The sequence below is a fragment of the Aythya marila genome, assembly GCF_965140915.1.
Source record: "Aythya marila genome assembly, chromosome: Z".
Taxonomy (NCBI): Eukaryota; Metazoa; Chordata; class Aves; order Anseriformes; family Anatidae; genus Aythya; species Aythya marila.
The window spans coordinates 269,332-283,484 of record NC_139080.1 but is presented as its reverse complement, the minus strand read 5'-3'; the positions used below and the strand labels follow the sequence as shown (position 1 = coordinate 283,484).

The following is a 14,153-nucleotide window of genomic DNA, read 5'->3' as shown; positions in this document are numbered from 1 at the left end:
CACACAGCATCAAAATGTAGCGTCAGTTAAGCAGAAAGATAAGTATGGGTACACAGATACTGCTGTTTAAAGAGGAAAGCTTACGAAGATACGGAAAATAGCATTGCCTACAACCTACCGATGTGTTTTTATCTCTTGTTGGAAAGCCACTGTCTTTTAAGAGCTGAGGTATGAATAAGGCATTAGTACCTGCTTACTAGGCCATGCTTTTCCAGATTTCAAAAAATAAAAAAATAAATAAAATAAAAGCCTTGTGCTGCAAAACAGAAAGGAAAAGAAGCAATTTTCATGTTGTTCCATTTTAAAAGAACACAATCAACATTGTTTAAATGTTTGTTGAACTACCTCTTAAAAACGACTTAAATATTTTTTATGGTCCTTTTAATACATCAAGCAGCAGTTTTCAATTGTGTGCTTTTTTTATGTTGTGCTATATTGCATACTGTAATGATGTCGCGCTACTGCTACATCATGGAAGCTGCCTCACTGAACAGTTGCTTTACAGTGAGAGCAATGCCTCCAGCTTTCTTGACAGGTTAGCTTCTTGTCCCCTCTTCAGTTAGCATGAGCATCACTGCAAGAGTAGTGCTTGCTGAAGAAAGTCTGTGTATAGGTGTTTATTAATAAAAAATAGTATGTTACCCCTTTAAAAGCTTGAAAAAGAGCTTTATTTGACTTCTTTTAGCGCTTGGCACTGGGTTTTTGTTCTGAAACTACAATTAATATGGGGGGAAGGAGACATGAAAGTTATATAAAATAGATATTTTCACTTGAGGAGGAAGGAAGGAAAAAATATTTGGATGTAAAAAAAAAATAGAAAAAATAGTTATTATTGGCAACTTATCATTCTTTCTAGTGCCTACCTCCTTACTCTTGAAAAGGAAATTGCATACTGCTTTGTGGTAAAAGTAGGAAGTAGCTGTTACTTCTTTTTAAACTCCTGCTATAAAGGTAGAATGTTTCTTTTAGAATAATTAAAAAATAAAAAATAAAGTGAAACATCAATTAAATGAACAGCAATTGAACAGCAATTAAAAAATGTTCCCTATAAAGTTTTTACTTTTCTGTAGCATCTTTTTTCTGTTAGTAGTCCCATTGAAAGGAACCAGACCACTCACTGGTAGATTTCATGGTTGAATGTAACCCTCACCTACTTGGTGGGGAAACAGAAGTAGCAGACCCAGACTAATGCATGTTAATGTTTGTCTTACTTATAGCTAGCTATAAGTGTATTGCTCTTGGGGATACTACATAGTTCATTTACCTTCATGCTCATAGTTCTTGTGTATCTTTATTTTCCACCTCCACCATTTTTTCTTCTAACCGTTTTTTTTTCTGGAACTTTGACTTCAAATGCAGGCAGGTGATGATTTTCACAAACTGTTTTATTTTGGTATGGGTTGGAATGAGAGAACTGGAAGTTAATGCCACCTTAAGCCCAGAATAAAATGGTAAGCAAAAGTGCTGAATTTCAGAATTTTGCAGGAGATTATTCTTGATCTACTCTAATCAGTTACAATTAAATATTTTCCAAGTCAACATAGCAAACCAGTAGCCTTAACAAATAGCATTATTGGCATTTCTCGTCAGTCTGAATTACTGGCATTGCAGATGAATCTTGAAGACTGCTTGTTGCAAAATCACCATCTGGGATACACTTAGCTGGGGTTGGAAAGTTGCATGGCTCTTACGTGGCATAACACCAGGTTTCCTTTTGCAGTGCTGCAGACAAAATGCTTGGGAAGGGCTGTGAAAACCCAGTATGTTTCTGTGATTGGAGTAAGAAGTTTTGTTTTGTTGGTTTCTTACATAATCGAATAACATTCCAGGCCCTCCAGTGTTATATTGCTACTTGTTAATACATATATGACAGAAGATAAATTTTAGGAATGGTGCAGAAGGCAAGTAAATGTGGCAAGCACATTTTAAGTAGAGTTATGGTTAGTCAGGCGTTTGCAGCCCGTCAGTCTGAGCTGAATACAAAATTCACATCCCAGACCAGTTCTGTTCAGTGTCGACAGGCATGAGTCAGTGGTTCAGACCATGGTTGTTTGGTCAACTGAGGACAAACTCTGACATTTCAGAGTGGATAATATGACTATATTTAGTCATGTTTGTATGACTGTAAAGCCTTTTTGCTTCCGGCACTGGGGTTAGTATTTGTCTCGCATTGATTAAATGGATACAGGTGATTTTTTGTACTGGCAAAGTTGCCAATAGTAATAAGGCAAACTCATTTGAAACCTATTTGTAACACTGTAGTATTTCTTCTGCAATGGTAGCTTTGATTCTGCTGTTATGTGCTCTGAAACTACTGTTTTTTAAAAGACACAGGTTACTGGCCTAAACTGGAAGAAGGGGGGTGTCTCTTTGTGAAGCCCCTGTCTTTCAGTAAGAAACTGTTTTATCATGAGGGAAAGGATTATTTCTTAATTATTTGAGGATTTCTTTATACGTAGGTTAGTAAATCATTTTTAACACAACTTTGGAGATCTTGTTTTTTCTATATTCTTGCAAAATGTACACATTACTCCATCTGCAAGACTCTTACGGATAACATTTCTAAAAATATGTAAATATCTTGTTCAAAAATACCCATACCACGAAGAAGTCTTAGTTTTGCTTTTAAATCTTCACAAGTCACTGATGACATTCATAATTTCCAGGTCATAAGAGAGAACAATAATCTAAAAGGTCTTACAAAGCAAAGTTGTACAAAATGAAGTCGTTCTTCAAAGACTTTTATTTGTGCTTGAGTTTTAGCCAGTGTTTCTGTTAAAGTCAATGAAGCAGTAGCTTCTGTGATAAAACTTAACCAGAAGCATTGCTCCATAGAGACTGTCAACCACCTGATTAGAGATCTTTGTGATGTAATACTCTAAATGAAACATTTTCACAAATGGTTTTACAGGTGCTGCTCTTTGTTCTCTCCAGTAATGGAAAGCAACTGTGAGCAGAAGTGAAGTGTGTTTCCAGCTCAGTTGCATCATTTACATTTCACCCCAAGAATGACACACAGTACCCAAAGAATTCCATGATTCTGATTTGGCAAATGGTCAACATGTAGTTGAAGTTGTGTGGTTTTTTTGTTTGTTTTTTTTTTTTTTAATTATTTTTGTGTAACAAAATACTAGAAAAGAATTGGTACAGGAAGTAGTTCCTGCACTAAGATTGCCCTTCAAAGAAAAGCTTCTGAAGTATTTAGTATATCTGCAGTTTTTACTCAAATGCACAATATTTTGATATTTTACAAAGCAGATGCTGTGGTCTAGCCTGAGAAATATATTTTGAAATTATTTATAGACTATTTGATTGATAATACTCTGTTTTGTTGGTATTAAGGATATTGCCAATAAAATTCATCAAGAGCAAGTATCAAAGAAAGTGAAGATAATATATATATATCTTTTTTTTTTTTCTGTGTTTATTTTTTATTTCTTGTCACGGTACTTTTAGATAAAGCTGCTATGTTTGTTTCTCAAGTTTTACATAGACTCCTTGCACTATTAAGGTAATCTTTTGAGGCACGTAATAAAATTTAAATAATCTGACATGCATCTTCTATGGTCAATGGTATGTGAAAGAGCTTTGTTTTGTCAGAATCTGGCCCAAAATGCCAGTATATCCTGTGGCCAATATTCTTCCCTCCGTCCCATGAGGTTAGTCAACAGAGTCCAGAATTTAGTCCTTGGCTACTTCTTTTGATTCACATCACAGTCACAACATTTAACCTTTTGTTTGTATTGCAGTGTTTGACACGAGAAATTATGTCTAGCTGAACCAAACCTTTTGTTTCATCTATTTTGGTTTATCGTTTAGAAGACATGCAATATCTGCCAGATGCTGCTTCCTAACCAGTGCAGTTTTGCATCACACCAGAGAATTCATCAGCATAAATCTCCATACACGTGTCCTGAATGTGGAGCAATCTGCAGATCTGTCCACTTCCAGACTCATGTTACTAAGAACTGCCTGCATTATACCCGAAGAGTTGGTTTTCGGTCAGTATAATGATTACTTTCTTGTCAATTTATATGTAATTTATGCTTTCAAAAGTAATTTTCCATTTTCATAAACATTGTTTGTAGAATACAGCTTCATGGGTTTAAGGTTGTCATGGAAACAATGCTATTAGTACTACAAATTTTGGAATAAATACTGCATTAAAATTCAGCTTTGTTTTGGGCATCCGCTTTTGTATGTTATTAAATCAGAATATTAGCTAATCTCATTCAACCATAAAATGTCAGATTCAGGACTTCACAGTTTCTAAGGTCTAGAAAATTCAGATGTATTTTCTTAATTTCAGGTTCATAACAGACTTCTTGAGTTTTTTCAGGACATTGAATTTTAGGCTGTTCTTTCTGGTAGAACAGTCATTTTCAGTATTTATTATCAAGAGAATTTATTATCAAGATGTGGATGGGCATACTGCACCGGTCTGGTAGCATAATAAAAACAACTTTTTAAAGTCCTTTTTGCTCTATTTGCTGTGGGAAGTCAAGATTTGTCTCTTTATACTGCTTGAAAATTATCTTCCTCATTCAAACAGCCTGCTCTTCTGGTTGTTCATTGTTACTCTTCAGTTTTCCTTTTATTCTTTCATTTCCCTGTAATGGCAACTCACTGAGAAAATGGGGATCAGAGGCATTTCATGAAAATGTTAACTTTTGAAAGGCTTGAAAATTGTTTTATCGTCAGAATTTTACTGACTCTGAGTGGCAGGCAGCACAGCGAGAGATCGGAAGAGCAACCTGTACAGCTGCTCTTTGCTCAGCAGTCCTCAAGCATTTCCATTTCATCCTATCTGACTGGGGAAGGGTGATTTAAAGTCCTGCCTACTAGAAAGCTTCTTCCCCTTCATGGTACCACAGTTCATTTACTAGGATGGCTGTGACGTCCTTCCACAAAGGGAAGAAAGCATTTTTCCTCCATCAAGGCAGCTGCTGTGGCAATCAGTTTTCAGACTGAACCTATGGCCTGACACAACTCTCAAATCTTCATGTTTCTTTGGATTCTTTTCTTTTATCCTTTCCTCCCTATCCTTAGGTCTTTCTTGTCCTAAGTTTCTTACATCTGCTTCCTCCACTCTACTGCCCTTCCCAATAGTCTGTACCTCTTTGTATCATCTTCAGGGACTCTTGGCCTGCACCAGTAACACCAGAAGATTCATAAAGCCTTCACAGTGAATCATGATAATGTTCCTAAGCTTTCTGAGATTTATCATAAACATCTCATGTCACACTAAGTCAGAATTTATTTGGTGAGAAGAAACCAAAAGTACTTAGGCAAGGAAAAGCAGCATCTGGGAAAGTTTAACTCCTCAGCATCTCTTTATCACCACGACACATGTGCTGGTGAAATGCATGGTATGTCTTGCCTCCCCAATGGACCTTGTAAGGCCAGTTTGGTTTCAGTGGTTTAGGCTAACTTCTGAACTAAATAAGCTAAAAGTGTCAACCTGAAGTTTGATTGCATCCTAGTGTGTTGAGAACATGAAAGGTGATGCTACAGTCAAAGAAAGGAAGACTTGGGCCTTAGGAGTTGTTTTAATATGCAACAGTGGATGCTGAGGATCATTTATGATTTTGCATCACTAGAGAATAAATTCCAGGCAGAATGGGATGGAGGGGGAGAGGGGGGATGCGCCCCAGCTCTATTGAGGTGACGCCATAGGAGTAGAGCTATTGAGGATTCACTGCAATGAGAGGGTCACACTTTCTACTGCTATGAAGAAATGTTCATCTCTATATAAACAGAGAACAGCTTAACAGAACCCAAAAAGGTGAGGACCATTTACTTTAGAAAATGTACCGGCAAGTGGAGACTAGATAGCTATGGACTTATTAGGATTTACTAGTTATTTACTTATTTACTAGTATTAGGGATGTAAATTAAGTGCTTAAGAAAGAAAGGGTGACGTTTCATAAAATTCCATGAAGATGCATTTTAAAAGGAAAGCAGGATTGTTAAGTGTAATTTATAACTATCTAATGCTTTATTGGTATCATTAAGACGTTAAAACAGTATCCAAAAATCGAAATCCAATATCCATTTGATGTTTATACAAAAATGATCATGCTAATGTGATAGATGCCAGAATTATTATTTCAGAAGCAGGGGCCTTCCAAGTTGAAACTAAAACTCTTACTGCAAAACACGGATCACTAAGAAATCTGTTGATTTGACAGGTTATGTTTTAATTGCTTATTGCAGTATATTCGCAGACTTCCTGGGTATATATACTAAGACTGGACTGGAGGTGCATGGCACTATAAAAGGGGCCATTGTGGGTAGAAATTCTCATGTGCTAATTTTAATTCAATTTTTTAATCATTTTGTTTTAGAATAGATGCGGAAAGGTCACAAATTTTCGACATTGCAGAAGTACGTTTTTGAAAAATATTTTCAGAATTCCAATCTGATATATTGACGTGATTGTAGAGATTCAGTTTAGTTGTTCTGAATTTAAATATACTTTTTGTTTGTTTTAATCCAAGCATTGATTTGATTACTAGCACAGAAAATCATTACCATTATGTTTTCATTAAGTCTAAACAAGGGAAGTGGTGAAAATGTTTTGCTTACTGGTTTTTCATTTTGGTGGTAGCTCCTAAATTACTGTGGTGTACCTTACATAATCCACTGCATGTGAAAAAAAAATGCATTTTATAAAAGCTCTTTACAAATTTGCAGAGGATTGAAGCGTTCTTTTTATAATCAATAGAATATTTGTCTGACTCTTCTGTCTATTCTGTTGTAATATCATAAAACATGCTCTGACTTCATCTCTCTTAGATTTTACAAGTTAAAATTGGGAAAATCCTTTTTTTTCTCCTTTTTGATATGCAAATCTCTGCTTATAGTGATTCTTATTCTGTTGTTTGTACTTTTAAATTGACAGTGTAATGTAGTTTTAACTGGTTATATGCATATGCTTAACTCTTCCACTTGCTTGAAAATCAGTGTTGATTCCATTTCTTTCAATACTGCTTTATGCTAGGCTGAACTGACTCTTTTCCACTCTTTTTGCAGCTGCGTGCATTGCAATGTTGTATACTCTGATGTGGCGGCACTCAAGTCTCATATTCAAGGTTCTCATTGTGAAGTCTTTTACAAATGTCCTATCTGTCCCATGGCATTTAAATCTGCTCCCAGCACACATTCCCATGCCTATACACAACACCCGGGTATCAAGATAGGCGAACCAAAGTAAGCAAAATTACTGTTTTTACTGTACTTGCTTGCATTCTAATAACCTTTGAAATTGCATTCTGTCCTGTACTTACAATCTTAAGTCAAGTACTGAACAATCAACAGTTTGTCATCCATTTGGTAATACGTGTCATTCTTCTAATATTTTCAGGAGGTTTTAGCTAGGAATTTATTAGGCAAAGGTTAAATTTCCATGAACATAGCCATAGCAGTTCTTTAAACACAGCACTCCAATAAAGTGATGCAGTAATTATAAAAACAATTCAGCCTGCTAGTGTGCTGCTTCTTGTTTTCTAATCCACTTACCTCACATGCATTTTTACTGTGAATTAAATGTAATGTGATTCCAAAAACAGCTGCTAAGACTCGCCAGTGCTTTTATAGTGATTTTCTTAATGTCTGGTTGAAAAGGCAGAAAAAAAGTGATTTTATTTTTTTCTGTTATGTGTTTACAAATAGTTGTCTAGGTGAATTTGGGAAATTGGTTCTTCTGGTGCCATCAGCCCTCAAGGGTTGGGGTGCACACTTGTGGCTGGGGCGTTAGATGCAGCTGCAGTTGTCTCTGGGCAGACCTTAGGCGGCTCTCATGGGCTGCAGCCTCCTGCGGTGCCACAGAGGTGGTTCTGATCAGGCAGCTGCTCGCTTGTCAGGCTGCTATCTGCTAGATGTGTCCTCGTGAAAGCTGTAAGTTTGGGAATGGTGAGCTAGGTTTTAGCTTCACTAAAACTGTCATGTCTAAAGGACAACAATCCCCATCTGATAAGTGAGAGGTGCCAGCCTTTAAACCTTTTCCAGCCTTGCCCTGAAATTCAAAATATATATATATACAGAGCTATTTTTATATAAGACTTTTTCTGATACAAAATCTTTTCTGGATTAAGGCAGAAGTGTTTCCATTCTTCACCTAGGTTGGTTGTATATAAACACAGTAAGTGGTTTACTGAAGGCAGTAAGAAGGAGCATAATTCAGGGTCTTCATTGTGAAAATGTTGAATATTCAAGGCAGGGGGAGCTGCAGGTGTCGACACATATGAAAATCAGACTTCAAACTGCATAGGCCTTAAGCCCAATGCCTTCTAATCACAGGCCTTTTTCTTCTCTCTTCTTCCTCTGCTGGTATGAATGCAGAACAGAGTAGATACTCAAATGTTTAACTCTGTTTTGTTCCGTTGAACTGCTTGGACCACGCAAGTACATTTTAACAAATTTCAGAGTCGAAAAAATATAGAGCAGATGAAAGAAATAAGGTATCCTGCATTGTAATAACCAGATTTCACAAGAATCTGGCATAACACTTTTATTTCTAGCCTATTAAAAGGAGATCTGTTTGTTGGTTTTGTTGTTGTTTTTTTTTTCTTTAGCAAAATAGCAACAGACTTACTGTCTGATACTAAATTCAGACATTTCCACCAGTGATAAATTATACCTTGTTTTAATTCAGGATAATATCTGAGTGACAGACTTTGACATACCAGCATTTAATCTAAAACTTGTTTAAGGTTCCCATAATTTCCATTACAGAAAACTGAAAGATTAAGATCACCAATTGTGTAAGATACTCCACATATGAAAAGTAGAGAAGATTTACTGAGTTGTGCTTGGATCTGTTGAATTCCTCATAAATTTGGTGAATTAAGTATTTTGCATTAGTTTCCTTTCCATATAAGAAGGTGTGTTTTCTTTAAATTTGGCCATTTAAATCAAGATGCTGTCTCACATGCTTGCGGAATGACTAGTAAGGTTTTCCCAGTCTTTGCAATGTTTGGAGTTACTTGTTTCTGTTTCACAAGCACCTGTAGGTAGTACAGTGTCAGCACCAGGGCACAAGATGCTCATTGATTACTGTCTGACCATTTAATGAGGTCTATTTCAGGCTATCAGGACCTGTGGTTTTCCTCAGAATTAACTTAATGTATTTATGCTGTTCAGCAGCAATGTAAAATGGAAAGTATTTTCTTGTTTGGATTAATTGTTTGCTGAGGATATTTCTCACATATCTTAGTCAAGTGACATCAAGTTTTCATAGCTCAAAGTCTTTTTTATCTACTGTAGTGTGCCATATTGTACTAGAAGAAATTTTATTCTTGCTTGATGAATATGCCAGTGCCACTGCTGGTTTACCTGTCTTGTGTTACCTGCTATCTGCGCTGCACAAGGCCTGCATACATTCTGAAAGCTTGACAATTTGTTGTAAAGAAGGAAGATAATAAATACAGTATTATAATACTAGAGATATTACCATGAAAGTTCAATTGTTTATTGTTACGAAGTAAGCGTTTTAAAATAAATGAAAAGCAGTGTACAGTACCCTTTTGTGTTTTAAAACAGGAAGCTTTCAGGCTTTTATGTAGTGTTTGAAGGTCATTTAACCCAGATTTTTAAATGGGAGTTTCAAACCTTATGCTGATAGGCAAATGTTTTTGAACTCCTGTCTGACCACAGAGCCTGGTTTCTAGAGGCCCTGGTCACGGCGGTGCTGCGGGAAATCAGGCTGTGTGTGTGAACAAATCAGGGGAGCTGGGAAGGATTTATTAGTTCTCCCTCATAAATGGGCCGAGACCAGCTCAGGCTCTGTTTACTTGTTCACACAATTTTTGTTTACAGGAATTAGGCTTAGCGGGTAAATGGCTCTGTGCCTCTGGCCTTTACTGGAATTGTATGATTTATAATTATATTAAAAATGGTTGTTTCAGAACAGATATAGTAAACTATTTGCTGCATGAAAAATGAAGTCTATATGCAGTGATTCTCTAACAGTTGAAATTAGATTATCTTAATATAGGGAAATGGATGGCTTTCAACTTTGTCAGCTCTCTCCTGTAACATATCTAGGATGTTTTGATGTGAAACCTAAGCTTATATGTGATTTAGTTTTTTCAGTAAATATTGGAAGTCCATAGAAACAGCATTAAGGTATTTTTCATGGCTGATCTCTTTTTGGATATTGGAGAAATTCTTGTTTATGAAGCCAGATGATGAATATATACTGTACTCTCAGAACAAAATATATTATCCCACAAGTAGTGTTTTTTTTTGCGGAAAAATGTGCAGGAAGGAGAAATACCATGCTCTGCAAAAGCTTTCAAAATGCTAGACATCTTTAACGCAATATGAAAGTATTTTTCTGTGATATACATGTGTTCATTCAAAGATAATATATGAATATTTATTACCCAGATTTTTGAAAAATGAAGAAGTGTACGTATCATGCCTATTTTGGTGTGTACTGTGGAGCAGGAGTAGTTGTGCAGTGGCAGTACAACTGGCTGCCCTTCTCAAGGATCTTGTTGAACTTAAGCTGTTGTAAATTATGTCCTGAAGAAGCATAACAGCCTTTAAACTTTGGGCAGGGCTTTAAGCTGATGTATGTTAAATACCAATTACCTCAATTTAAAGCAAATCAGCACACTCAGTTGCATGTGTTTAGGATTGAAAGTCATGCTTTCAAATGTGAGTCAAAGTAAAACTTGGTGGAGGATATAGTCACAACACGTACTGTTAGGTATCTTGGTATGAATTTGAATTAAGACAGAGGCCTGAGTTTTAAAGTTCAATCTATACCAGATAGTTCCTGTGCTTTTGTGAAAACAGAGTAATGTCATTTAGCTTTCATAGAAAATGTAAGTATTCAGCTCCTGGTGTTTTTAGAGAGAGATTTTTTTTTATGTACGATGAATTCACAAATAAGTGATTTTTTTTGTAGCAGATTCACTTTCTGGTGCCAGTAGCACCTGTAAGTGTTAGTGAGTGGTGCATTACTCAAGGTGCACTTTAAGGTCTTTAAGGGACTGGGAAGAGCATTGGCAGCAAATCAAGGGAGGTGATCCTTCTCTTATCTCTTCAGTGCTGATGAGACACATCTGGAGTACTGGGTCCAGATCTGGCCTCCCTGGTAGAAGGGAGATGTGGGCATAGTGGAGTGAGTTCAGCACAGCATGACTAAGGTGATGCAGGGCCTGGTGCATCTCACATGTGAGGAGAAGGTGAGAGAGCTGGGACTGTTCAGCCTGGAGAAGAGAAGGCTCAGGGAGACCTTATCAATGTGTATCAATGCCCACCTGATGGGAAGGAATGAAGAGGAAGATGAACACCTTTTATCAGCACCCACTCACAGGACAAGAGGCAATGGGCAGAAATTAAACCACTAGAAATTCCATCTGAACACAATAAATTACAGGTTAGTGAGGTTGGAAGTCAAACACTGGCACAGATTGCCCAGAGAGGCTGCGGAGTCTCCACCTGTGGAGATGGTCAAAACCTCACTGGACATGGTCCTAGGCAGCTGCTCTGGCTGACCCTGCTTGAGGCAGGGCTGGACCAAATGACCTCAAGAACTCCCTTCCAACCTCAGTCATTCTGTAGTCTTATGTTACTTTAGGTACATTATGAATCTGAGGCATACAATAGGTCATAGTTTATTTGATTGAATTACATAATCCTGCAATAACAAATTTATGTTCTACAGACTTGAAATTGTTCCAACTCGGATGACTGTCTAGTTCCACAACAGATGATAAAGCAGGTTTTCCAACTTTTCTTTTGCCTCGTTTTATTTCCAAGATATTGTTCGAATAAAGATGTCATGAAATACACAGGCAGTAATTTTTAATTCTGCCAGTCCTTATTTACATCTCATTAATCCAGAACACTGTAATTTTACTCATCTTTCATTAGCACTTAGCAGTGGCATTGAGTACTCAGTAAGAGGCACCAAAATTCTGGAATTGTGGTTGTTATCAGTGGTCCATGAGCAAGGAACCAGGAGGGTGACAATCTCCCTCCCAGGGGCAAGGCTTTGATACAGTCTCGTGCCTCGGGTTGTTTGCCTTGTTAGTTAGTGATCAGGTTTTGACATTTCATTACTTTTGGACAAAGTTGTTGAGGAAGATGTAAAACAGTATTATAGAAGACAGGACTTAAAGGATGGAATAAAAGTATTTGGTACCCCAGAACCAGGAAATATCATCAGGCAGTTAGTATCTGCTCTCAGCTTGTGGTCTGAGATATTATCTACAGAATTGTAGCAAGTACTTCTCTGAGGAAATTACATTTTTTCTTGGGTGTAGCGAAGGCAGCTGGCAGTAAAATTTTTGCTTCAGATTATCTTGAACTGTTCCGATGAGAAAAGACCAAGATGTTGGTTTAGCGTGCTGAGATACTCAGCAGCTGTGTGCTGAGGGAGATGATCTATTGCATAGTAAATCTTTACGCTCTTGCTTTTCTGTTTCCCTTAAACAGTGCATCCCATAGCGAGTGGGTGTCTGTAATAGTGCCCTGTGCCTGGGCAGATTCACGTTCTCTCCATTTCAGTCTGCATTCACTTCAGTTTGTCTGCCAGGGTGGTAATCTGCTGATTTATTTCCCCGGGAGTTGTCTCTTATAATCTCAGTTTAAACTGTTAGTAAGATAAGTGAGGTTTTATTGATGTGAGATATATGAGGTGAAACTGCATTTTAGAAACCTTTTTTTTTCCTTACCAATTAATATCAAGAAACATTTTCTATTCCTGGCAAGCTCTTTAACACCTTCCTTACAGGAACTTACGTGGGCAATGAGAAAACTTAGCATGCTAACAAGCAGGGGTTTTGTTTGTTTGATTGTTTTTTAATGGAAATCCATTTTTTAGGACAGAGATCAACCTCTAAGTGATGGGATTAGGAAGACTGCTTTCACAGAGGAAGTGCCTGTCTTGGTACTCAGCACTTGTGCTTGAGTTTCCTTTATCTTATCTGAAGTTTCTCTGAAGTACCACTACAGATGGATAATGGATTTGATTTATCTCTCATCTGATGATCTATGGCAAATTTCTGTATTCCTTTTCTTTCACATGTCATTTCCTTTCATTCATTTTCCAAGTTAAAAAATGCATATGCTTTGAGAGAGGAAGTTGCGGTTTTGGTGGTATCTCTACATTGCTGTGATAGACAGATTCTTAAAGGCCTGTAATTGCAAAACAGGGAAATATCACCCTGTGAAGTCTCAGTTTCAGGACATTAACAGAGTCTAGATTTGTCATTCAAGAGGTTGAAAGCCATATACATTGACAAAAAATAAGTGCATCTTGAAGTGTAGTACTGATTATGATCAAATCAGTAACTCCCTTAAAATACATTGCCTTTGCAACCTGAAACAGGTGTATTCTTTGTCCTTCAGTTACAACATGGGTTCAGGAGCTGAAGACCTGTTACTTCAGAGTACTGTAAGCAGATGTTGGTGTTATATATGTAACTGGCATATGCTATTGTTTTCTGGCTTAGTAATTTTTTTCTATTTTTCTGCTTTTTCTACTGCTCCTTTATTTTGATTTTGGAAGATGTTCTGAATTAGTTTCATTTTACCTTTTTTCAGGCAGTGCAAAATAATTGCTTAAACGTGTCAGATCTTGTATCTGCTGAGAAAAAAGTTAACATCATGATTCTTGCTGATAGATCATAAACATGACTGACACTGTTTATTGTACTTCTGTTTTTAGAATAATATATAAATGCTCTATGTGTGACACTGTGTTTACTCTACAACCTTTGCTCTATCGCCACTTTGATCAGCATATTGAAAACCAGAAGGTGTCTGTTTTCAAGTGTCCAGACTGCTCTCTTCTGTATGCACAGAAACAGCTTATGATGGATCATATCAAGGTGTGTAGGCATCTCTTGTTTTATTCTTAGATACTATTTATCATGCGATATGTGTTTTGAGAAAATGCTGTAAAAAAGGCTCAAAATAACAAGAAAGCTGCTGAAAGAAAGAGATGTTAATAATTCCAAAAGATTAAATTGTGAATATTGTTTTCAGATGTTAGTCTTATATTTCATATGGTTTTCAGCATCTGTGATGTAACCACTTACTATTTCTACGTGATTGTTTATTTTGATATGCTAGGAATATCTTAGTACATTGCATTCAATATGTTATTTTATGAAAATTAAATGAGGAGATAA

General features: G+C 36.7%; 1 protein-coding gene across 10 annotated transcripts in view; it reads left to right on the top strand.

The window, feature by feature from the left end:
* Positions 1-14,153, top strand: part of LOC309889879 (zinc finger protein 532) — a 45,645-nt gene that overhangs the window by 19,609 nt on the left and 11,883 nt on the right. For 8 of the 10 annotated variants that reach the window (XM_082783054.1, XM_082783052.1, XM_082783048.1 and 5 more), the window contains 3 exons: positions 3,820-4,001; positions 7,036-7,212; positions 13,688-13,850. In XM_082783054.1, coding sequence (XP_082639180.1) covers positions 3,820-4,001; positions 7,036-7,212; positions 13,688-13,850 — 522 coding nt within the window. Of the gene's footprint in view, positions 1-3,819; positions 4,002-7,035; positions 7,213-13,368; positions 13,415-13,687; positions 13,851-14,153 lie in introns of all 10 variants that reach the window. The other 2 variants (XM_082783055.1, XM_082783047.1) reach the window with 2 other exon arrangements.